Here is a 25,232-nt window from a genome sequence, read left to right on the forward strand (position 1 = left end):
ACAGAATAGTGTGATACTGTATATCAATACTGTATACACTTTAACATGATAGTGTGACACTGTATATTAGTACTGTATACACTTCAATAACAGAATAGTGTGACACTGTATATCAGTACTGTATGCACTTTAATATCAGAATAGTGTGATACTGTATATCAGTACTGTATACACTTTAATAACATGATAGTGTGACACTGTATATCAGTACTGTATACACTTTAATAACATGATAGTGTGATACTCTGATATCAGTACTGTATACACTTTAATAACATGATAGTGTGATACTGTATATCAGTACTGTATACACTTTAATAACATGATAGTGTGATACTCTATATCAGTACTGTATACACTTTAATAACATGATAGTGTGATACTCTATATCAGTACTGTATACACTTTAATAACATGATAGTGTGATACTCTATATCAGTACTGTATACACTTTAATAACATGATAGTGTGACACTCTATATCAGTACTGTATACACTTTAATAACATGATAGTGTGATACTACTGTATATCAGTACTGTATACTCTATATCAGTTTAATAACATGATAGTGTGATACTCTATATCAGTACTGTATACACTTTAATAACATGATAGTGTGATACTCTATATCAGTACTGTATACACTTTAATAACATGATAGTGTGATACTCTATATCAGTACTGTATACACTTTAATAACATGATAGTGTGATACTCTATATCAGTACTGTATACACTTTAATAACATGATAGTGTGATACTGTATATCAGTACTGTATACACTTTAATAACATGATAGTGTGATACTCTATATCAGTACTGTATACACTTTAATAACATGATAGTGTGATACTCTATATCAGTACTGTATACACTTTAATAACATGATAGTGTGACTCTGTGATCAGTACTGTATACACTTTAATAACATGATAGTGTGATACTGTATATCAGTACTGTATACACTTTAATAACATGATAGTGTGATACTCTATATCAGTACTGTATACACTTTAATAACATGATAGTGTGATACTCTATATCAGTACCGTATACACTTTAATAACATGATAGTGTGATACTCTATATCAGTACTGTATACACTTTAATAACATGATAGTGTGATACTGTATATCAGTACTGTATACACTTTAATAACATGATAGTGTGATACTGTATATCAGTACTGTATACACTTTAATAACATGATAGTGTGATACTCTATATCAGTACTGTATACACTTTAATAACATGATAGTGTGATACTCTATATCAGTACTGTATACACTTTAATAACATGATAGTGTGATACTCTATATCAGTACTGTATACACTTTAATAACATGATAGTGTGATACTCTATATCAGTACTGTATACACTTTAATAACATGATAGTGTGATACTCTATATCAGTACTCTATACACTTTAATAACATGATAGTGTGATACTCTATATCAGTACTGTATACACTTTAATAACATGATAGTGTGATACTCTATATCAGTACTGTATACACTTTAATAACATGATAGTGTGATACTCTATATCAGTACTGTATACACTTTAATAACATGATAGTGTGATACTCTATATCAGTACCGTATACACTTTAATAACATGATAGTGTGATACTCTGTATCAGTACTGTATACACTTTAATAACATGATAGTGTGATACTCTATATCAGTACTCTATACACTTTAATAACATGATAGTGTGATACTCTATATCAGTACTGTATACACTTTAATAACATGATAGTGTGATACTCTATATCAGTACTCTATACACTTTAATAACATGATAGTGTGATACTCTATATCAGTACTGTATACACTTTAATAACATGATAGTGTGATACTCTATATCAGTACTGTATACACTTTAATAACATGATAGTGTGACTCTGTATCAGTACTGTATACACTTTAATAACATGATAGTGTGATACTCTATATCAGTACTGTATACACTTTAATAACATGATAGTGTGATACTCTATATCAGTACTGTATACACTTTAATAACATGATAGTGTGATACTCTATATCAGTACTCTATACACTTTAATAACATGATAGTGTGATACTCTATATCAGTACTGTATACACTTTAATAACATGATAGTGTGATACTCTATATCAGTACCGTATACACTTTAATAACATGATAGTGTGATACTCTATATCAGTACTGTATACACTTTAATAACATGATAGTGTGATACTCTGTATCAGTACTGTATACACTTTAATAACATGATAGTGTGATACTCTATATCAGTACTCTATACACTTTAATAACATGATAGTGTGATACTCTATATCAGTACTGTATACACTTTAATAAAATGATAGTGTGGTTCTATTGTTCTCTGCTCTCAGTGTAGACATTTTTTAGTTCACATTTATACACCTACCGCACGTTTGACAGGACACTTTACAGTTCACTAACATCCACTCAGGGTTTTTCTTACATTCTCCCTGTTCAGCCCATATTCCACAGTTTTTATCGTTGTCAGAACACTCGGTAACTGTATAGATGGAGAGAACATGGTGAACCAGTTTTTATATGTCATGTTGTGAATTATGAGACACACACTTCTTGATAACACAGTGTATTTAACCTTACTATGTAGACTTTCAACTCGCTTTTGTTGGGAATAAACTTAGTACAACTGACAAATATAATCTGTAAATTAGTACAACCCGTTTCACTCTAGTGTAGTAGGTATTATCTTCTCTCGAACTGTGAAAACGGTAAACTGTGAATAATAATATTTTATTAAAGGGATTGTTATGGATTGGGATTTTATGTGAACTTATATATCTGGTGTCAAGGCCTGTTAATATGTTTATATCACTGTTTCTTTCAGGTGACAAAGAACACGCGTAACCACTTAGAACATAGTTTAAGAATGTGCTAAAGAGCATTGTAAGAAGTATCGTTGAAATCTGATTTGTTTCAGGTGGAAAACAGAATTATAAATCTCGTTAACATGCAACACTATACTTAACCTATTTTGTAACTCAGTGTGAAAAGAAATTTCTAACAATAGTTACGGTAATCATCCATTGTTTGAAGCTGGTGGTCTGGTATGTACCGATTAAATGTAATTATTTCCTTCAATCCAATGACCTTTAAGTTCTATACACTATCGATAACCCTGAAGGTTAATAGACAGCTAGAATAGCCTTTAAGATAAGAAACAACTAGATGGACGGAGATAAGATTACCTGGTGTAGTTGTGGTTTTATTGGGTGCAGTTGTTCTGATCTCACAACTATATAGCTTGTTGATTTTTCTGATGTCTGTTTGGCTGAATCCTCGCCTCTGACCAATAGTAGCCTCTGATTTAATAGGCCTGATAGTTGGCTGATACTGGCTTCTAGCAAAGGCAAATTCATTGTAGTGCATAACCGATTCGTAATCATAGGGTTCATCTAGGTGTTGAATTTTCTTCAAGGTGTATTTAGCAAAGTTATACTCCATTCCTACCAAATAAAAATAATTAGATTCTTGCAGCTAAAAACTATTAGAACAATAAAGACAGTGGAATCAGGAAGTGAAATGAAACTACTTTGATCTTCTCATAATTATTATTAAAAAGATAAAACAATGTGTCACCTGAAGACGAATGAACTTTGATTTTATTGATCATTGTGAACACAAACAGTGTTGTGTTTCAACCAAACTGCTGAAATACACAACAATCTGTCTTCCTAAAGTTGTTTTCCTTTCATCGTGTCTAGAACTACCGTATTGAGTACTTATATGTCAGATTTTTCGCATGGTTTAAAGGATACCTTCTTGAATATTATTCCAAAGGACTTTTACGTAATCGTCTCTGTCTGCTCTGCTCTGCTCGTGCCAGAAACCCACAGCGTGCATCAGTTCGTGAATCACAACACCGACGTAAACACAGCCATCTCCCAGGGAAACAATTTGTACGCCTTTGTTCCTACCGACGAGAGAACTGCAACTGTTCCAGAAAGAAAAAAAACAAAAACAAAAAAGGAAGAACTGGTGGAAGACAACAGTATGAATACTAGAAATAACATATCCAGATCACATCCTAAATAACACATGTAACAAATAAGACAGCACTACGAATACTGGAAATAACATATCCAGATCACATCCTAAATAACACATGTAACAAAGAAGACAGCAATACAAGTACTAGAAATAACATATCCAGATCACATCCTAAATAACACATGTAACAAATAAGACAGCACTTCGAATACTGGAAATAACATATCCAGATCACATCCTAAATAACACATGTAACAAAGAAGACAGCAATACAAGTACTAGAAATAACATATCCAGATCACATCTTAAATAACACAAGTAACAAAGAAGACAGCACTTCGAATACTAGAAATAACATATCCAGATCACATCCTAAATAACATAAGTAACAAAGAAGACAGCACTTCGAATACTAGAAATAACATATCCAGATCACATCCTAAATAACACAAGTAATAAATAAACAGCACTTCGAATACTAGAAATAACATATCCAGATCGCATCCAAAATAACACACGTAACAAAGAAGACAGCAATACGAATAATAGAAATAACATATTCAGATCACATCCTAAATAACAAAAGTAACAAAGAAGACAGCAATACAAGTACTAGAAATAACATATCCAGATCACATCCTAAATAACACAAGTAACAAAGAAGACAACAGTACGAATACTAGAAATAACATATTCAGGTCATATCCTAAATAACAACAAGAAGCAAAAACGCCAGCAATGTATTATTATGAATACTATAAACATTGTATGTACCAATGAAAACAGCAGTGTATTAATATAAACACTATAAATATTGTAAGTGTATTAATATGAACAACCTAAATATTGTAAGTGTATTAATATGAACAACCTAAATATTGTAAGTGTATTAATATGAACAACCTAAATATTGTAAGTGGTAAAGAAGACAGTAAGCGTATTATTATGAACACTATAACTGTTGTAAGTAGAAAAGAATAAAAGATTATATAATTTTATCACACTGATATTTAAAAAGTTTTGTTTTTGAAACTGAGCCACCAGAACTCAGATAATTCATAACCACGCCGACAGGTGTCTAAATAAAATGTCTACAAATAAGAAAAGAACTAATAATCAGAGCTTGAAACACACTTTCAATGACCTTTGACCATACACTCCATTCTACAATTTATAGATTCACACTTATAGTTTATCCAAGAAGTACAATCTTTGGTCAGGTGACTTTAGTGTTAGAGAAATTTTAATTCTAAAGAGAAAAAAATGGTGAAATTTAATTGTTAATATTAAACATTTCGGGTGAAGAGTAAGAAATGTTTTACCAACAGTTTTACATGTTAAACTTATCTTGTGATAACATAAAATGTTTATTTAATATTCTTAACTCTTAAACTTATCTAATTCATGTAATAACGACAAATGTTCAATTAATAGTCTCACGTCTTAACTTTATCTAATATTTGTAATAACGACAAATGTTCAATTAATAGTCTCACGTCTTAACTTTATCTAATATTTGTAATAACGACAAATGTTCAAATAATAGTCTCACGTCTTTAATTTATCTAATTCATGTAATAACGACAAATGTTCAATTAATAGTCTGTCGTCTTACATTTATCTAATTCTTGTAATAACGACAAATGTTCAATTAATAGTCTCACGACTTAAATTTATCTAATATTTGTAAAAACGACAAATGTTCAATCAATAGTCTCACGTCTTAAATTTATTTAATTCTTGTAATAACGACAAATATTCAAATAATAGTATCACGTCTTCAATTTATCTAATTCATGTAATAACGACAAATGTTTAATTAATAGTCTCACGTCTTAAATTTATCTAATTCTTGTAATAACGAAAAATGGTGAAATTTAATTGTTAATATTAAACATTTCGGGTGAAGAGTAAGAAATGTTTTACCAACAGTTTTACATGTTAAACTTATCTTGTGATAACAAAAAAATGTTTATTTAATATTCTTAACTCTTAAACTTATCTAATTCATGTAATAACGACCAATGTTCAATTAATAGTCTCACGTCTTAACTTTATCTAATATTTGTAATAACGACAAATGTTCAAATAATAGTCTCACGTCTTCAATTTATCTAATTCATGTAATAACGACAAATGTTCAATTAATAGTCTGACGTCTTACATTTATCTAATTCTTGTAATAACGACAAATGTTCAATTAATAGTCTCACGACTTAAATTTATCTAATATTTGTAAAAACGACAAATGTTCAATCAATAGTCTCACGTCTTAAATTTATTTAATTCTTGTAATAACGACAAATGTTCAAATAATAGTATCACGTCTTCAATTTATCTAATTCATGTAATAACGACAAATGTTCAATTAATAGTCTCACGTCTTAAATTTATCTAATTCTTGTAATAACGAAAAATGGTGAAATTTAATTGTTAACATTAAACATTTGGGGTGAAGAGTAAGAAATGTTTTACCAACAGTTTTACATGTTAAACTTATCTTGTGATAACAAAAAAATGTTTATTTAATATTCTTAACTCTTAAACTTATCTAATTCATGTAATAACGACAAATGTTCAATTAATAGTCTCACGTCTTAACTTTATCTAATATTTGTAATAACGACAAATGTTCAAATAATAGTCTCACGTCTTCAATTTATCTAATATTTGTAAAAACGACAAATGTTCAATTAATAGTCTCACGTCTTAAATTTATTTAATTCTTGTAATAACGACAAATGTTCAATTAATAGTCTCACGTCTTAAATTTATCTAATTCTTGTAATAACGACAAATGTTCAATTAATAGTCTCACGTCTTATATTTATCTAATTCTTGTAATAACGACAAATGTTCAATCAATAGTCTCACGTCTTTAATTTATCTAATATTTGTAAAAACAACAAATGTTCAAGTAATAGTCTCACGTGTTAATCTTATCTAATTCTTGTGATAACACAATGCTTTATTCTTACCTGTTAATTATACTCACAGTGCGTTTACTTTCACTGTAAGTTGTAACTATACATATCTTACCCAATTTCCTCGACTGTAATTTTGTAACTATATTTATGTTACCAATTTACCTCAACTATGAATTGTAACTATTTTCACGTTATCTATTTAACTCGAATGTAAATTGTAAATATATTTATCTAACTAAGTTATCTCGAACGTATAATGTTACTACATTTATTACTAATAATCTGGACTTTCAGACACAAATTAACTTTTTTACACGAAATAAGTTTACGGTAAAAAGACAACTGAGTTCATATTAGCCACAAACTGGTTTTAAAAACCAGCTTACCCATATACTGGGCTAATGTGGATGTAGTCATATTCATAGCTAACCCCTAGCCTGGGCTAATGTGGATGTGGTCATATTCATAGCTAACCCATAGCCTAGGCTAATGTAAATGTAGTCATATTCATAGCTTACCCATAGCCTGGACTAATGTGGATGTAGTCATATTCATAGCTTACCCATAGCCTGGACTAATGTGGATATAGTCATATTCATAGCTTTCTCATGGCCTGGACTAGTGTGGATGTAGTCATATTCATAGCTTACCCGTAGCCTGGACTAATGTAAATGTAGTCATATTCATGGCTTTCTCATGGCCTGGACTAGTGTGGATGTAGTCATATTCATAGCTTACTCATAGCCTGAACTAATACGGATGTAGTCATATTCATAACTTACCCATAGCCTGGACTAATGTGGATGTAGTCATATTCATAGCTTACCCATAGCCTGGACTAATGTGGATGTAGTCATATTTATAGCTTACTCATAGCCTAGGCTAATGTGGATGTAGTCATATTCATAGCTTACCCATAGCCTGGACTAATGTGGATGTAGTCATATTCATAGCTTATCCGTAGCCTGGACTAATGTGGATGTAGTCATATTCATAGCTTACCCGTAGCCTTGACTAATGTGGATGTAGTCATATTCATAACTTACCCATAGCCTGGACTAATGTGGATGTAGTCATATTCATAGCTTACCCGTAGCCTTGACTAATGTGGATGTAGTCATATTCATAGCTTACTCATAGCCTGAACTAGTGTGGATTTAGTCATATTCATAGCTTACTCATAGCCTGGACTAGTGTGAATGTAGTCATATTCATAGCTTTCTCATGGCCTGGACTAGTGTGGATGTAGTCATATTCATAGCTTACCCGTAGCCTGGACTAGTGTGGATGTAGTCATATTCATAGCTTACCCGTAGCCTGGACTAATGTGGATGTAGTCATATTCATTAGTCCTAGAAACAAACCGGATACACGTGTTTTCTTCATATTCTCGAAAAGCGGCAGCAATAACTCTCCTGTCCCTGGTGGCTGGAAGACAAACTAAACTTATCAGTTTTTCTTTATACTTGACGAATTAAGCAAATATGATTTTTTAACGCTTTTTAAGAGACGATATTTTAATTTTCCCCATCAGTAACTGAGAAGTTAATTGACTGAAGTTGAATAATTATAATACATTTAAACGATAAAACCTTAGGAAAGTATTTCTAAAACAATAAGAGATTTTATAAGGACATTAGAACAAAATTCATACTCACTGAAGTCAGGAGAAATAGTGTACGGTACAACTCCATCTGGCCACATAGTACGACGGTCTCTTATGGCATTCCTGCCCTAGATAATAAACAAACACAAGAGCACGTTTGAGAAGTGATTTACTTCTGATTGATTAAATATTTCTGTGTTTTGAAGGACTTGTTTCTGTTGTTATTGTTGTGCTTTCTCGGATAAAGAGTTCATTAGATTACACTAGATTATCACAATTAAAAACAGTTGAATCATTCCAGACATAATGATTTTTTTAAATATAATTATGAGGAACCTCACTTAGCTAAAGAATAATTTATTATTGTATTATATTCTATCATTTTTCACCTATATATTTCCCAGTGGCACGTTGGTATATTTTCAGACTCGCACTGCTAGAAACCGGGTTTCAATACCCATGGTGGATATAATGTTAACTCTAACAAGAGTAAATATTTTTAAGGTAACCTTATAATAATGAATTATAAATGAAAATAGAAAACATAATTACATTCATTATGAGTTAAGAAAAATGACATTTGCAATTCTGATAAATAATATATTTTTATTTACTTATATATATATTTTATATTTATCTGATTTGTAAAGATAATTGTCTCTTAACTTTTATCAAAATGTGTGAATCCCTTCAACATGCACTACAAATTTTGATAGACAATGAAAATTTACGTTCGATATACAAGCCAGGATTACAACATTACTAATGAAAACAACAATAAATATACAATATAGTGTACCTTACGTAGGGACCCTGTAATGGCTATTTCGCAGTCGTCGTTTGGAATATCTCTGTGTATAATATCCACACTTAACCAAAGAAAACTCACTTCGAAACCATAATTATATGACGTCGGAGGCTAACCTGACTGTGATATTTAAATTCATATATCTCAGTTTCGACCGTTCCCAGTTGATGGTACTACATTTTCCTTCGCATAAACAAAACCTAATGCTTATAAAAAAATCAAAACATAGACAATGAACTTAAAACTAAGGTAACTTTATAATAATATGATGTTAAGTTTCGTTATCCTGAGTATTGAACAACATAAAAACATAAACAATGAACTTAAAACTAAGGTAACTTTATAATAATATGATGTTAAGTTTCGTTACCCTGAGTATTGAACAACATAAAACATAAACAATGAACTTAAAACTAAGGTAACTTTATAATAATATGATGTTAAGTTTCGTTACCCTGAGTATTGAACAACATAAAACATAAACAATGAACTTAAAACTAAGGTAACTTTATAATAATATGATGTTAAGTTTCGTTACCCTGAGTATTGAACAACATAAAAACATAAACAATGAACTTAAAACTAAGGTAACTTTATAATAATATGATGTTAAGTTTCGTTACCCTGAGTATTGAACAACATAAAAACATAAACAATGAACTTAAAACTAAGGTAACTTTATAATAATATGATGTTAAGTTTCGTTATCCTGAGTATTGAACAGCATAAAAACATAAACAATGAACTTAAAACTAAGGTAACTTTATAATAATATGATGTTAAGTTTCGTTACCCTGAGTATTGAACCACATAAAAACATAAACAATGAACTTAAAACTAAGGTAACTTTATAATAATATGATGTTAAGTTTCGTTACCCTGAGTATTGAACAACATAAAAACATAAACAATGAACTTAAAACTAAGGTAACTTTATAATAATATGATGTTAAGTTTCGTTACCCTGAGTATTGAACAACATAAAAACATAAACAATGAACTTAAAACTAAGGTAACTTTATAATAATATGATGTTAAGTTTCGTTACCCTGAGTATTGAACAACATAAAAACATAGACAATGAACTTAAAACTAAGGTAACTTTATAATAATATGATGTTAAGTTTCGTTACCCTGAGTATTAAACAACACTATTTCAGGTGACTTTTAATTGTTATTTGTCCTTTCTTCCAATTTATTTATAAAAAAGGGGTTAACTATTTTAAAAAAATTGATGTTTGTTTGTTTTTTGAATTTCGCGCAAAGGAACACGAGGGCTATCTGCGCTAGCCGACTCTAATTCAGCAGTGAAAGACTAGACTGAAATCAGATCGTCACCACCGCTCACCGCCAGCTCTGGGGCTGCACTTTTACCAACAAATAGTGGGATTGACCGTCACTTTATAACGCCCCCACGGCTGAAAGGGCGAGTATGTTTGGTGCGTCGGAGATTCGAACTCGCGACCCTTGGAGTACGAGTCGAACGCCTTAACCACGTGACTCGGAAAAGAGATGCCAAGAATAGCTTTAAACAAAAAATTACGACAATAAATTCGATAGAGGGTAGCTTATAATACGTTTTTTGACATATAATTTTCATATTGTAATTTAGATATGAGTGTATTAGATATCTTACAATTAAATCTTCGACAATATCTCCTTCAAAATAGCCACTCTTCGCAATTGGATCATCTCCCTCTGGTGGCTTATAGTCAGAAACTATGAACAGTAAAAAAAAAAAATATTGCTTATATAATAGAAGGAAACATTTATTTAAGCTTAAAACGTTTATTAAAATAAATGATATTAAAGTCAGTTCTGACGACATTAAAAAAAGACGTAAATCTTTAGTTTCACAATTTGTTGAATCGTATATTTCAAAGATTCTCAATACGTACATACTAAATGTTCAATTCCTCCAAAATCTTCATCTCCGAGGGGTGTTCCTTGAATGAATGAAATAAATCAATATGTTTTTCAGTAATTTAATAACTGTTCTATGATATACATTACATTTTCCATTTTAACTGGTGAGATATGAATGTTAAAAGTAAACTAAATATGTCGTGATGTAGAGTTCTACAATTTTAGCATCGGTACCATCATTGTATACACAACAACACTACCGTACGTGTAAACCATTTGTTAATCACAGAAATCAAAACAGATGTATCTAGAGCAAACAATGTTTTAGTTAGTTGTAATACATTATTTTAGTTATTAAACACAAGTCCAATACTAGTTACGTCTGTCTTAATATATCTAAACACAAGTCCAATACTAGTTTCGTCTGTCTTAATATATCTTAACACAAGTCCAATACTAGTTTCGTCTGTCTTAATATATCTTAACACAAGTCCAATACTAGTTTCGTCTGTCTTAATATATCTAAACACAAGTCCAAGACTTGTTACTTTTGTCTTAATATGTCTAATAGTAGTTACTTCTGTAGTAATATGTGTGTGTGTGTTTTTCTTATAGCAAAGCCACATCGGGTTATCTTCTCAGCCCCCCGAGGGGAATCGAACCGCTCATTTTAGCGTTGTAAATCCGGAGACATACCGCTGTACTAGCGTGAGGCTGTAGTAATATGTCTAAACACAAGTCCAACACCAGTTACTTCAGTTTTAATACATCTAAACACAAGTCCAAGACTTGTTACTCTTGTCTTAATATGTCTAAACAAAAGTCCAATACTAGTTACTTCTGTCATAGTGTGTATACATATAAGTCCAATACCAGTTTCTTTTGTCTTAATATTGCTAAACAGAATTCCAATAGCAACTAATTCTTAACTCGAAACAATTACACTGGGATGTAAAATCAAAGTCACAATCGTGAAGTATTTATGGCATAAAGTTGGGTCTCCAAGTCACAACATGTAGTCATGAAAGTGGTAGTAATAACAATCTTACATGATCCAAAAATACGTCATCTTATCACAAAATGAAAACAGGACAAAGTAACATTACTTTTAGAATACTGTTTACATTAAAGTTCTTGTTGTTTTACTAAAGTTATTACAAAACTATTTATCAAGTAACAATGAATCTGTGACAACTAACTTTATATAACTCTAACCTACCAGTAGACAATCTGTGACAACTCACTTTATATACCTCTAACCTACCAGTAGACAATCTGTGACAACTCACTTTATATAACTCTAACCTACCAGTAGACAATCTGTGACAACTAACTTTATATAACTCTAACCTACCAGTAGACAATCTGTGACAACTAACTTTATATAACTCTAACCTACCAGTAGACAAGTCCTGGTCCTTTGTGGAATTCCTCTTTAGCTGAAACATAGAATAAAATATTTTAACATCTTTTGTTAACAGCAAATCACGAACATACAAATGAGAATAACTCACACATAAATGTAAGTTTTTCTTAGGTGAATTACTTGAATAAGTTTGACAGACGATCTTATTTAAAATTGTCACATTACTGGTGAGGTTCCAGAGATTTCTGGAACTACAATACCTTGCTAGTTAACTGAGTAAACCAAATAATAACCTGACGCATAATAAAGTTAATTTAATATGTACCTATTTTTTGACGAGTTGGTGAAGATATATTCCGTGAGTATCACTCATTTTAAGTAACACTTATCATGTGAACTTCTGTTTATAATCTTTTCAATGACTTTTAAAGAACTTATATCTCTTGTTAGAAACTTAATTGTTGTTTATGTTCGTTAAAAGAGAGTTAAGGTATAGTTATACCTCTTGAAATAAATTAAAGAATATATATATATCTTAAAATCCACTTAATAATTACTTGTGTTCCTTACATATATATATTTAATCTATATTTATATCTCTTACAAGAAACTTATGGTGTATTACATAGTTCTTGAAAGAGACTTAAGGCTTGCTTTTTTATTTTATAAGAAACGTATGGATGGTTTATTTATATCTTTTAAAACAAAACTGATCTGCACTTAAAATATTTAGGACCAATGAGTGCAGTAAAAATCCTGTCATTAAATATTATTAGTTCAAAGTAGACGTTCAGAATTCGATAAAAGATTTTTTCTCTTGGTTGTTGCTGGAGCTAATGTAAGCAGTGGATTAATTATGTGTTATTAAAACTGTTTTGAATTTCGCACAAAGTGACTCGAGGGCTATCTGCGCTAGCCGTCCCTAATTTAGCAGTGTAAGACCAGAGGAAAGGCAGCTAGTCATCACCACCCACCGCCAACTCTTGGGCTATTCTTTTACCAACGAATAGTGGGATTGACCGTCACATTATAACGCCCCCACGGCTGAAGGAGCGAGCATGTTTGGTGCGAAGGGGATGCGAACCTGCTACCCTCGGGGATTACGAGTCGCACGCCTTAACCCACTGGCCATGCCGGGCCGTTATTAAAACGAAACCAAAACCTAAACAATGAGGGAGGACTTGCAAGTTCGTGCTACAGCACAAACATCAACATTTCTAACAAACCAGTGAATGTTTGTCTTACGCAATATATTTTAATTGTTTTTGTGAATAACAGTGGAAATAAATTTAACACTTTTATATTTATTTCAACTGTCAAATCTGTATTTCTGTGTATAAATATGTTCTAACCTCTGACCCCTTACTGAACTTTATAGTTATAATACCCTTGCATTTCTTACTGTTTTGTAAAGGTGCACTCACGTGGAAATATTTAGTGAACGTCGTAGACCAACACTCACCTCCCAGCTCTCACAGAATGTTGTAGACCTACACTCACCTCCCAGCTCTTACAGAATGTCGTAGACCTACACTCGCTTCCCAGTTCTTTCAGAATGTCGTAGACCTACACTCATCTCCCAGCTCTTACAGAATGTCGTAGACCTACACTCACCTCCCAGCTCTTACAGAATGTCGTAGACCTACACTCACCTCCCAGCTCTTACAGAATGTCGTAGATCTACACTCATCTCCCAGCTCTTACAGAATGTCGTAGACCTACACTCACCTCCCAGCTTTTACAGAATGTCGTAGATCTACACTCACCTCCCAGCTCTTACAGAATGTCGTAGACCTACACTCACCTCCCAGCTCTTACAGAATGTCGTAGACCTGCACTCACCTCCCAGCTCTTACAGAATGTCATAGACCTACACTCACCTCCCAGCTCTTACAGAATGTCGTAGACTTACACTCGCTTCCCAGCTCTTTCAGGATCTTGTAGACTTATACTCACCCCGACGTCAGCGACTGCTTTAACTGTGACAAAATCTGGAAGTACTAGCGTCAACAAGACCCCTTCAGTCTCGTCTTGTGTCCTCGTGTATGAGTTAGTTTCGACTTCTGGCCAAGTCGTAGTGTTTGAGTTAAAAGCTCTGATGATGCGCGTCTCGGTTTCGAAGATTGCGAAGCAGATACATATTATGCATAATGTGTTCATATCTGTAACATAAACAGCATCAAAGTTGTCTTCAACTGTCTGAGACTTCTCGTCTTGAATGTTTGATATCAGAATACAATGATATCAATATGTCTTGGACAAAACTTTATATAGTGTGTCTCTTAATACGAAACTAAACAGAATCTTATTCGGTCTCACTGCAGTTTTTACAACAACCAATCAGTTTTAGTGTCACCGCTGAAAGATTTTTGTCGAATAAGACAAAGCACGAAAAATAGATTATAAGGGCTGCTTTCTCTTAATTTTCGTTACATAATCGTCCAAAAATTTAATAAGATTCGTGAGTTAAGGGCGGTGCCCGTATGACCTGGTGTGTTTCAAACATGAGAAACGTTTGAGGAAATGAGTGAGCTATTTGTGAATTTCTTCCAAGACCCACATACACGTTAACTTGTTAATATTAAGCGACTAGTTGAACAATGATGAAGCTTTGTAGAATGGACGACAACTGCCTGTTGTGGAGACACAAGTGTAGAGGACGACGTTTCGAAAGTCTTCCGCCTTTCTGCAAAGTTTAACATGAATACTCTGCCAAAACAATCTGTCAAAGTATGGACTTCAGTGCTACATAACAGTCATCACTTAACATTCTGTGGTATTTTAACGTCTAACCTAACGTATTAAGAAATATCGAAATGAAACTTTATTACATTAAACTTGTAAACCAGACCTATCATGTAAGTGTTTTCAAATTAAATTTCAAACACATGGTCGGTTTAAGTAATATAAAAAATATAAATTATACTAAATATTCCAACGCAATATGATAAAGAAACAAATGCGCAGCTCATATTGAATAAGTTACACATGAAAACATGAAACTTTTCTCAAAACAAACTGATATTCGTTCTTCTGTGTAATACGGATTTAGTTAGTAAATTTTTAAAATATAATGAATATAACTAAAATATTAACATCTGTTAGTTAGTCTTAGAAACGTTTTGGATTTTTTTAAAATTTCGCACAAAGCTACATGAGGGCTATCTGCTCTAGCGGTCCCTAATTTAGCAGTGTAAGACTGGAAGGAAGGCAGGTAGTCATCATCACCCACAGTCAAAACTTGGGCTACTCTTTTAACAACGTATAGTGTGACTTACGATCACATTACAACGCTCTACAGCTGAAAGGGCGACCATGTTTTGTGTGACATGGATTTGAACCCGCGACTCGCAGATTAGGAGTCGAACGAGTTAACCCACCTGGCCATGATGAGCTTTTCGATTAATAAAATCAATCGTACAATGTTTCTGGAAACTGTAAAATAAAATATATTTTTTTTTAAATTTAAATACGAAGTAAAAATCAAAGGAAAACTTGGTCAGGAAGGTGTTTTGTTTACAGTTTAGGCCCGGCATGGTCAGATGGGTTAAGGCGTGCGACTCGTAATCTGAGGGTCGCGGGTTCGCATCCCCTTTGCGCCAAACATGCTCGCCCGTTCAGCCGTGGGGGCGTTATAATGTGACGGTCAATCCCACTATTCGTTGGTAAAAGATTAGCCCAATATTGTTGGCGGTGGGTGGTGATGACTAGCTGCCTTCCCTCTAGTCTTACACTGCTAAATTAGGGACGGCTAGCACAGATAGCCCTTGTGTAGCTTTGTGCGAAATTCAAAAAACAAACAATTTATAGTAGATGGCCCTAACTAATTTTTATTCTGTCATTTTCAGTCACACTCTGATCAGACTTTAAGATAAATAATAAATAAGTAAAAAATAACACTTACGAGGTTATTCAACAATAGCTTGTGAAAATTACTAAAATGTTTTCTAGAAATTACGATATTATTTTTATTACTATATTTAGGCTACGAATTACCAAATGGTAATCGTATTAGACTATGAATCCAAGGATCCCTGGATCGCTCCCCCGTGCCATTTCGTGCGGTTGACTAACTACCTTCCCTCTAGTTCAATGGTTTCTAAACTGTGAGTCGTGATAAGTTGTTAGAAGTGTTACTAGAGTTTTATAGTGCAGTGGTTTCTAAACTGTGAGTCGTGATAAGTTATTAGAAATTTTGGTGTTGCTAGAGTTTTACTGTGCAGTGGTTTCCAAACTGTAAAACGAGATAAGTTGTTAGGAGTGTTGCTAGAGTTTTATAGTGCAGTGATTTCCAAACTATGAGTCATTGTAAATTCTTTGGCGTGTTGCTAGAGTTTTATAACGCAGCGGTTTCCAGACTGTGAGTTGTGTTAAGTTGTTTCCAGTGTTGCTAGAGTTTTATGGTGCAGTGATTTCCATATTATGACTCATTGTAAATTGTTTGGCGTGTTGCTAGAGTTTAATAGCGCAGAGGTTTCCAAACTGTGAGTCGTGATAAGCTGTTACGGGTGTTGCTAGTGTTACACAAAACGATGAATATTTGATAACAAAAAAAACTCTACAAAACTTATTATATTTGACATTTGAGGAGTTGTGCAAGTAAAGATCAGTGAAAAATGTTTGGGAGTCAATCTTCTGGAGTTATAACTCATATCAGAGGAGTTATAACCCACATCAGAAGTTCTATACTAATAACCGAAACAAAACCTTTGCTTATACGTGGCCTGAACGTCCACAAGAAACAAATTGACACGTAATGTACGTATTACACATGTTTTTATATTATACTTTTTTTAAATAAACACCCTAAATAATCTTTCACATGAAACAAGATACTGCGCTTGCGCAACGCTATAATCGAAGTTCGATCGTTACAAGTTTTCTATTTTTCCATCCAAGTTTCTTTGATGTTTCTGTCGACATCTGTTTTCCTTCGATTTTTCTTAAAACTCTGAGAAAATGAAGCCAAAAACACAATAATATTCATGGAATATCAGAATCGAATTGTGTTACCCTCACTGAACGAAGAAATACACGTGTTTCTTTCCACGAGTTCTTCTGGCTTACTTTACAAGTGTAGTTATCGCTTACGCTGGGGTTGCAGTGTACTTTCACTTAAAAAAAAATATTTGAATTAAGACGTTCCATTAAGTAGGAAATAAAACGACGGAAGTCATTATTTAAATAAATAATAATTTATATTGGACTTTGTATATAGAATATTCTGGTCTAGTTAGAAACAATTCTTAAAACTTAAACATATTATATTGTTTTTAATGTTACTATATTCACTAACATTAGCTACCTATTACGATAATTCGGAATACACGTGTTTGTAAACGGCTCTGTACACGTCTAGTATTTTAACATGGGTTTGAAACACTCTATTTTGAAATACGTAAATTGGATTAATTTTATATATCTTAATAAATCGATTAACAAGCACAGCTTTTACTGTTGGTATGTGTGTTTCATTTCTACAAATACTGTTAACAGTCGACTTCTGATAAATAATTTTTGGTAGAGAGGCACCCACAATCATTCTCCTTTGAAAGTCGGAGAAAACTTAACTTCTTTCTGTTTTTCTAAACACACATAAGACTCAAGCAAATAACGAACACAACACAAGATCAGTCTATTCAGCATAAACAATTAAATTGGAAGTTATAAAAGTGAGTGTGTGTTTGAGTGTATTGGAAAGGTTATTGAGTTTATTTAAACAAACTTGCAATACTAGTTTTTCTTTCAATCTCACCTTATGTTTGTAAATTAATAAACTGTCTTTCTGTCTTTATATGTAGTTTATGTTTCTGTTTATATATTCCTGTTCGTGATTTCATTGTGACAGTTTTAAATTGTCCTGTTATTTTATTTACTTGTTATAGCACAAAGATTCTTATTGATACATGGGTACTCTTTGACCATGGCGGTATCGAATCTCGGATTCTACGGTGGAACTCCATAGACATAATGTTGACCCATTGGCGGAATCATCTTTTTATTGGTTCATTGCAATCATTCAGCGCATTGTTTTCAATTTTGAAAAATGACGTAAAATTCAAACTCACGTAATCTGGTATGCGAACCAGTAACCACTTTGCAAACTTACAAGCTAAAGTATGGGGTTCTATACTTGTCTTTGGACAAGACACGCAGAACCAACTGGGTAAGTTTACACAAGGAAAATAGTGTCAACCTAGACGTGGATCCAACAGGTACAAAACATTTTACGTTTCGAATGTAGATATCTGATCCCTCAATCGGAAGAAATCTATATTCAGGCTTAAAGACACAGCCCAGTTCACATCGTGGGCATACGTGATGACGTAGCTCGTGCACCATATTTCTCATTAAGAGAATCAATTCTCCTATATATGGTAATAAATAAGTGTAGGATCATTACAGATCGGTTGTGTAGGAAGATTTATATTGGTTAGATGGTCATAAACTTCTAACATTTAATGTAAAAATATTTTTTTACTTACAAATTAAAACTTTACGAAAAACCACACTTGGTTATCTTATATGTCTGATGAACTAATATTTTGACCAGATATCATTCTTAATATAATATGATATAAAATTCTACTTGAGTTTCACGAGAAGGTGAAACTTTATAAACAGGAAAAACAGAAGTTTCGTTCTCTCTCTCTCTCTAGGTGTTTGGGTATATATATTTGTATACCCAGGAGGGTCAGGTACACTAGACATTTTCCTTCTTCCATTACTTTGTTTGGATGGACTCATTAATACATTTAGAATAAATATAAAATGGCTGAAGTAAGAGCATAACTTTAAATCTGGTCTTTTCATGTCCATTTATATTGTTTTGTCATTTATTTTATTCAGTCTAGAACGTAAGTGGCCTGTTTTATTTTAGCACTATTTTTATTATTATTTTAATCTTGATTTTATTTTAAAGATCTGATGTACAAGTTTAACAAGGAGAGGTGTTTAGGTCTCTTCTCATCATACATGCAATATCTGTCTAGTTTGCATATCAACTCATTTTTTTAACCAATTTTTATCAAAATATTTTATTGTACAATGTAAAAGTTTATCTGGTTTTGTTTGTGTTTGAGTACATTGAGGAAGTGGTTGTAGGTACTTTGTATACTGATGTAATTAGTGTAGTCTATTACTGGTTTAATGTATGAGAAGATTCGTTCTTTTCGCAGTTTGGTTTGTTTTGAATTTCGCGCCAAGCTGCACGAGGACTATCTATGCTAGCCGTCCCTAATTTAGCAGTGTAAGACTAGAGGAAAGGCAGCTAGTCCACCACCCATCGCTAATTCTTGGGGTACTCTTTTACAAACGAATAGTGGTATTGACCGTCACATTACAACGCCCCTACGGCTGAAAACGTGAGCATGTTTGGTGCAACGGGGATTCGAACCCGCGACCCTCGGATTACCAGTCGAGTGCCTTAACCACCTGCCCATGCCGGGCCTTCTCTCGACGTTTCTGGATGTAAGTCACATGTTTTCGTGTAGCACATCAGCCAAATAAACCTTCACCGTAAACACAAGTAACGTGTATAGTTAATTAATATGCAGATTAGGGTACTGCTATTATTACATACGTAATCGAATAGGTTACATGTGATTGCAAGGATGATAACACATGAGAAAGAGCCAGATCAAACAGTGATGTCGAGTGACACTCTCGTTCCCAGTGGAGCTATATGAAATGAATTCCAGGAACAAGAGGAGTGAACAAATAAAGTGCGAGGATGATATTTTCTATTTCTATCATTTGATATTTTTTTATTCACCGTTTATGTGTCATACTTTCAAGAATAAATATTTATTTACCACTATAAAACGTATGTGTCTGTATCAGCTAAGCAGACACGCATTGCATTATTTGTTTCACGTCGCTAGCCCTAATTTTAATAGATATAGTAAAATTTACTTCAAGTAAAGTAGAGATGGACCCGCTGGCTGTTGTCGCTAGGCGCTCTCGATGCAAGCACTCAGTCAAGTGTCAGCTTAATCTCTTGACATACTTCCACTGAGATAGCAGTTTCTGTTGCTAAGCGACAATGCATACTGTTTGGTGCTACCAGAAAAGAAGCTTGAAAAAGTTTTGTACAGAGGCTGAAAAGGAATAAAAAAATAATTACTAAAATCAAGTTTAAAGTTCAAAATATGCGAGAAACACGAGTGTCTGTAGACTTTAATAATGTATAAATTAATTTTGGTTTTAGTAATTATTTGGTATAAAAAGCATGGTTTATGTTACAACGGCATGACAAAAGTTGGAGGGAATTCTGTGCGTATACAATACAATAAGTCCAGTCTATTATCAGTGTTATCAGTAGAATCATTTTTATTTTTGATATAGATAAAATATCTACGTTGGCTTGTTCTGATAAGAGCAACCACATAGATGACGGTTCTTTGTCTTTAATTACCTCCCTACAATCAGATTTTGTAACTACCCTTAAAGCTAGAGGTCTCTGCTGGCTTCGTTTATTCGTTCGGCTACCTTTCAGCTAGGCCCCGTATGGTCAGATGAGTTAAGGCGTTCGACTCGTAATTCGAGGGTCGCGGGTTCGAATCCCCGTTGCACCAAACATGCTCAACCTTTGAGCCGTGGGGGCGTTATAATGTGATGGTCAATTCCACTATTCGTTGGTAAAAGAGTAGCCCAAGAGTTGGCGGTGGATGGTGATGGCTAGCTGTTTTCCCTTTAGTCTTACACTGCTAAATTAAACACAGATAGTCCTTGTGTAGCTTTACACGAAATTCCAAAAACAAACAAACAAACCCTTCAGTGATGTTCTGCAGGCAAACCATAACCATAATATTTACTTGTTTATGAATTAAGTTATATTACGAGTTAGTTCTATGTCCCAAACCGGCATTTTTACCTTTTTTATTACATAAGTTCTATCATAATTTCACTATACACAAAGGTGAATAATGTTTCAACAACAACTAAAAAGTTAAAACATGAAATGTTATTTTATACAGATTTTTCTACAGAGTAGAGGAAAAACAGTACACTGTTACTGGTTGGTCTGTCAAATCTCCACGGAACGAGACGTTGTTGTTTACACAGTTTGGTTTTGAAAACAATTGGTTCTGCTGAATACCTTGGCTGAAAAGTACATCAGTTATTTGTTTTTCAAATTTCAGTTCAATTCACAGTTTTATTCAATTTATTTGATTAATTCTGTTTATGTTGTTAAAAATAAAACTGTTTATCAACAAGAATAGTAAGAAACGTTCTTCTAACAGACGAATAATTTCGATCTGTTACAACACGTCGACCGTGTTTCAAATTCTTGCGAAAGAAGTCGTGACCGGTTTCCCCCAAGACGGCCCTCTGCGGGTTAATTATATCTATCTGACAATCAATAGACAATGTTCCATGACAGTGGTGTGGGTGGAACATTCCTGTTTAAAACATACAGGTACACCTATAGGAGCTTGTGAAAAACAAATATCGTCCTTAGACTTCAGTTTTGAGTAACTACAAGATAATAAGAAACGAGTATTAGATCACCTAATAAAAATCAGGTGTATGTATAGTGAGTATGGAACTGGTTTGTATGATATTCATGTAAAGTATGGAACTGGTTTGTATGATATTCATGTAAAATATGGAACTGGTTTATATGATATTTATGTAAAGTATGGAACTGGTTTGTATGATATTCATGTAAACAATTGAACTGGTTTGTATGATATTCATGTAAAGTATAGAACTGGTTTGTATGATATTCATGTAAAGTATGGAACTGGTTTGTATGATATTCATGTAAAGTATGGAACTGGTTTGTATGATATTCATGTAAAGAATTGAACTGGTTTGTATGATATTCATGTAAAGTGTGAAATTGGTTTGTATGATATTCGTGTAAAATATGGAACTGGTTTGTATGATATTCATGTAAGGTATGGAACTGGTTTGTATGATATTCATGTAAAATATGGAACTGGTTTGTATGATATTCATGTAAAATATGGAACTGGTTTGTATGATATTCATGTAAAATATGGAACTGGTTTACATGATATTCATGTAAAGTATGAAACTGGTTTGTATGATATTTATGTAAAGTATGAAACTGGTTTGTATGATATTCATGTAAAGTATGAAACTGGTTTGTATGATATTTATGTAAAGTATGAAACTGGTTTGTATGATATTCATGTAAAATGTGGAACTGGTTTGTATGATATTCATGTAAAATATGGAACTGGTTTGTATGATATTCATGTAAAATATGGAACTGGTTTACATGATATTCATGTAAAGTATGAAACTGGTTTGTATGATATTTATGTAAAGTATGAAACTGGTTTGTATGATATTCATGTAAAGTATGAAACTGGTTTGTATGATATTTATGTAAAGTATGGAACTGGTTTGTATGATATTCATGTAAGATATGGTACTTGTTTGTACGATATTCGTGTAAAATATGGAACTGGTTTACATGATATTCATGTAAAGTATGAAACTGGTTTGTATGATATTCATGTAAAGTATAGAACTGGTTTGTATGATTTATATTCGAAACGTTGTTCGCTCTTCTATGTAAAAGTGTTTTCTCAGCCCAAACGAGCCGTTTTTGCATATAAATTTCTCAACAAGTGGGTTTCTCGTCATCACTGATGGTTTGTATGATATTTATGTAAAGTATGGAACTGGTTTGTATGATATTCATGTAAGATATGGTACTTGTTTGTACGATATTCGTGTAAAGTATGGAACTCGTTGGTATGGTATTACTATAAAATTAAACAATAGTTATCCATTTATACACCTGAACTGATAAAACAGATGAAAGACTTAGTCAGAAGTACGCACCGTCTACTCTGGGACTACTCTCTTCTAGTTAATTCTCTACTCTTAAAGCGCATGCACCGACCTAAGTTTGGTAGGACTTTGTTGATGGCAGAACGAGAACCAGAAATCTTTGGATTTACAGTCCGAGCACTCTAACTATTAGGTTATACCTTTCCTATAAAGGTGAGGAATATATAAAGTTTAAGGTGTATGACTGGTATTTAGTTGAAGGTGTATGACTGGTGTTCGATTCAAAGTGAATGACTGACATTTAGTTAAATGTTTATAACTGATGTTTAGGTGAAGGTGTGTGATGCTTTTAGATAAAGGCGTATGTCTAGTGTTTGTTAGAAGGTGTATGAGTGGTATTTAGTTAAAGGTGTGTGAGTGGTGTTTTGTTGAAGGTGTATGACTGGTGCTTAGTTCAAGGTGTGTCACTCGTGTTTGGTTGAAGGTGTACGGCTGGTATTTGGTTAAGGTGTATGACTGGTATTTGGTTAAAGTTGTGTGACTGGTGTATGGTTGAAGGTGTATCTCTCGTGTTTAATTAAAGGTGTATGACTGGTATTTCGTTAATGGTTGATGACTGGTATTTAGTTAAAGGTGTGTGAGTGTTGTTTTGTTGAAGGTGTATGACTGGTGCTTAGTTCAAGGTGTGTCACTCGTGTTTGGTTGAAGGTGTACGGCTGGTATTTGGTTAAGGTGTATGACTGGTATTTGGTTAAAGTTGTGTGACTGTTATTTGGTTGAAGGTGAATGACTAGTGTTTGTTTGAAGGTGCACGACTGGTATTTAGTTAAAGATGTATGACTAGTGTTTGTTTGGAGGTGTATAACCGGTATTTAGTTAACAGTTTGTGACAGGTATTTAGTTAAAGGTGTATGACTGGTATTTGGTTAAAGGTGTATGACTGATGCTTGGTTGAATGTGTATGACTGGTATTTAGTTAAAGGTGTATGACTAGTATTTGGTTGAAGATATATGACTGTTATTTGGTTAGAGGTTTATGACTGGTATTAGCTGTTAAACCAGATCAGACAATAAATGAAATTTGTCTTTTGTTTAATACACTGCGGGACACCTAGATGGCTGTTTAGTTTGAAAAACAAACTTCTCTTATACGAACAGTTTAAATATCTTTTGAGATTAATAGTGAGTTTTGGTTAAACGGGCAAACAAGGAAAAGTCTTCACAGTGCTAAACTGAGATTAACCAGCGAGATGTGTATTTTGGTCAGTAAATATTTTTACAGAACACTAGTTTCAGTAAGGAAAAAAATAAATGTTCCTGTAATTACGACATAATCCCAATGTCCCCAAGGATTTGATATAAAACAGTTATAACACATTGCAGTGTTTGAATAACAAATAATGCAAGATTCATTAACACGTTAAACTTATTCACTGATAAATCATATATTAACTTTACGATACACATGGAATAATTAAAGTGTGCATGCCTGGACTTTGTAGTGTAATGTATGATCCACACGGAAGATAAAGGAGTTTTTGTTCTTTACAAAGAGCATAACTGAGTCAGACAGGTGTTTCATAGGCATAAATACTTCAGTAACATATATAACTGTTTTGTTTACAGCAATATTGTACTGTTGAGCTCACAGATTGTTACATTTTGTAAATATACACTTTGCAAATATAAATAATTATATATGCAGGTTAAATCATGCAGTGAAAGTTAAATTAGCATGTTAAATTATACCTTTAAATATTACGCTAATCAGGCCCAGCATGACCAGGTGGGTTAAAGCTCGTAATCTGAGGGTCACGGGTTCGAATCCCGGTCATACCAAACAT

General features: G+C 33.0%; 1 protein-coding gene across 1 annotated transcript; it reads right to left on the reverse strand.

Moving 5' to 3' along the window:
- Positions 1-2,400: 2,400 nt before the first annotated feature.
- LOC143257729 (hatching enzyme 1.2-like) lies at positions 2,401-14,963 on the reverse strand. Its single transcript, XM_076516762.1, has 9 exons — positions 14,572-14,963; positions 12,649-12,688; positions 11,282-11,329; positions 11,020-11,102; positions 8,628-8,703; positions 8,280-8,397; positions 3,811-3,986; positions 3,241-3,498; positions 2,401-2,537 (listed from the first exon to the last, which is right to left on the reverse strand). The coding sequence occupies exons 1-9, from the start codon at positions 14,773-14,775 to the stop codon at positions 2,401-2,403; spliced, it is 1,140 nt and encodes a 379-aa protein (XP_076372877.1). The 5' UTR covers positions 14,776-14,963.
- Between the last annotated feature and the right edge of the window lie 10,269 nt (positions 14,964-25,232).

Source organism: Tachypleus tridentatus, chromosome 7, assembly GCF_004210375.1.
Source record: "Tachypleus tridentatus isolate NWPU-2018 chromosome 7, ASM421037v1, whole genome shotgun sequence".
Taxonomy (NCBI): domain Eukaryota; kingdom Metazoa; phylum Arthropoda; class Merostomata; order Xiphosura; family Limulidae; genus Tachypleus; species Tachypleus tridentatus.

Bases quoted from the DNA above. Each gene is read 5' to 3' on its own strand.
- LOC143257729 (XM_076516762.1), bottom strand. From the start codon at position 14,775: ATGAACACATTATGCATAATATGTATCTGCTTCGCAATCTTCGAAACC. The intron at 11,330-12,648 runs GTAGGTTAGAGT...CATTCATTCAAG, and splicing joins GGACCAGGACTTGTCTACTG to GAACACCCCTCGGAGATGAA. The intron at 2,538-3,240 runs GTAATCTTATCT...CCATCTATACAG, and splicing joins TAAAACCACAACTACACCAG to TTACCGAGTGTTCTGACAAC.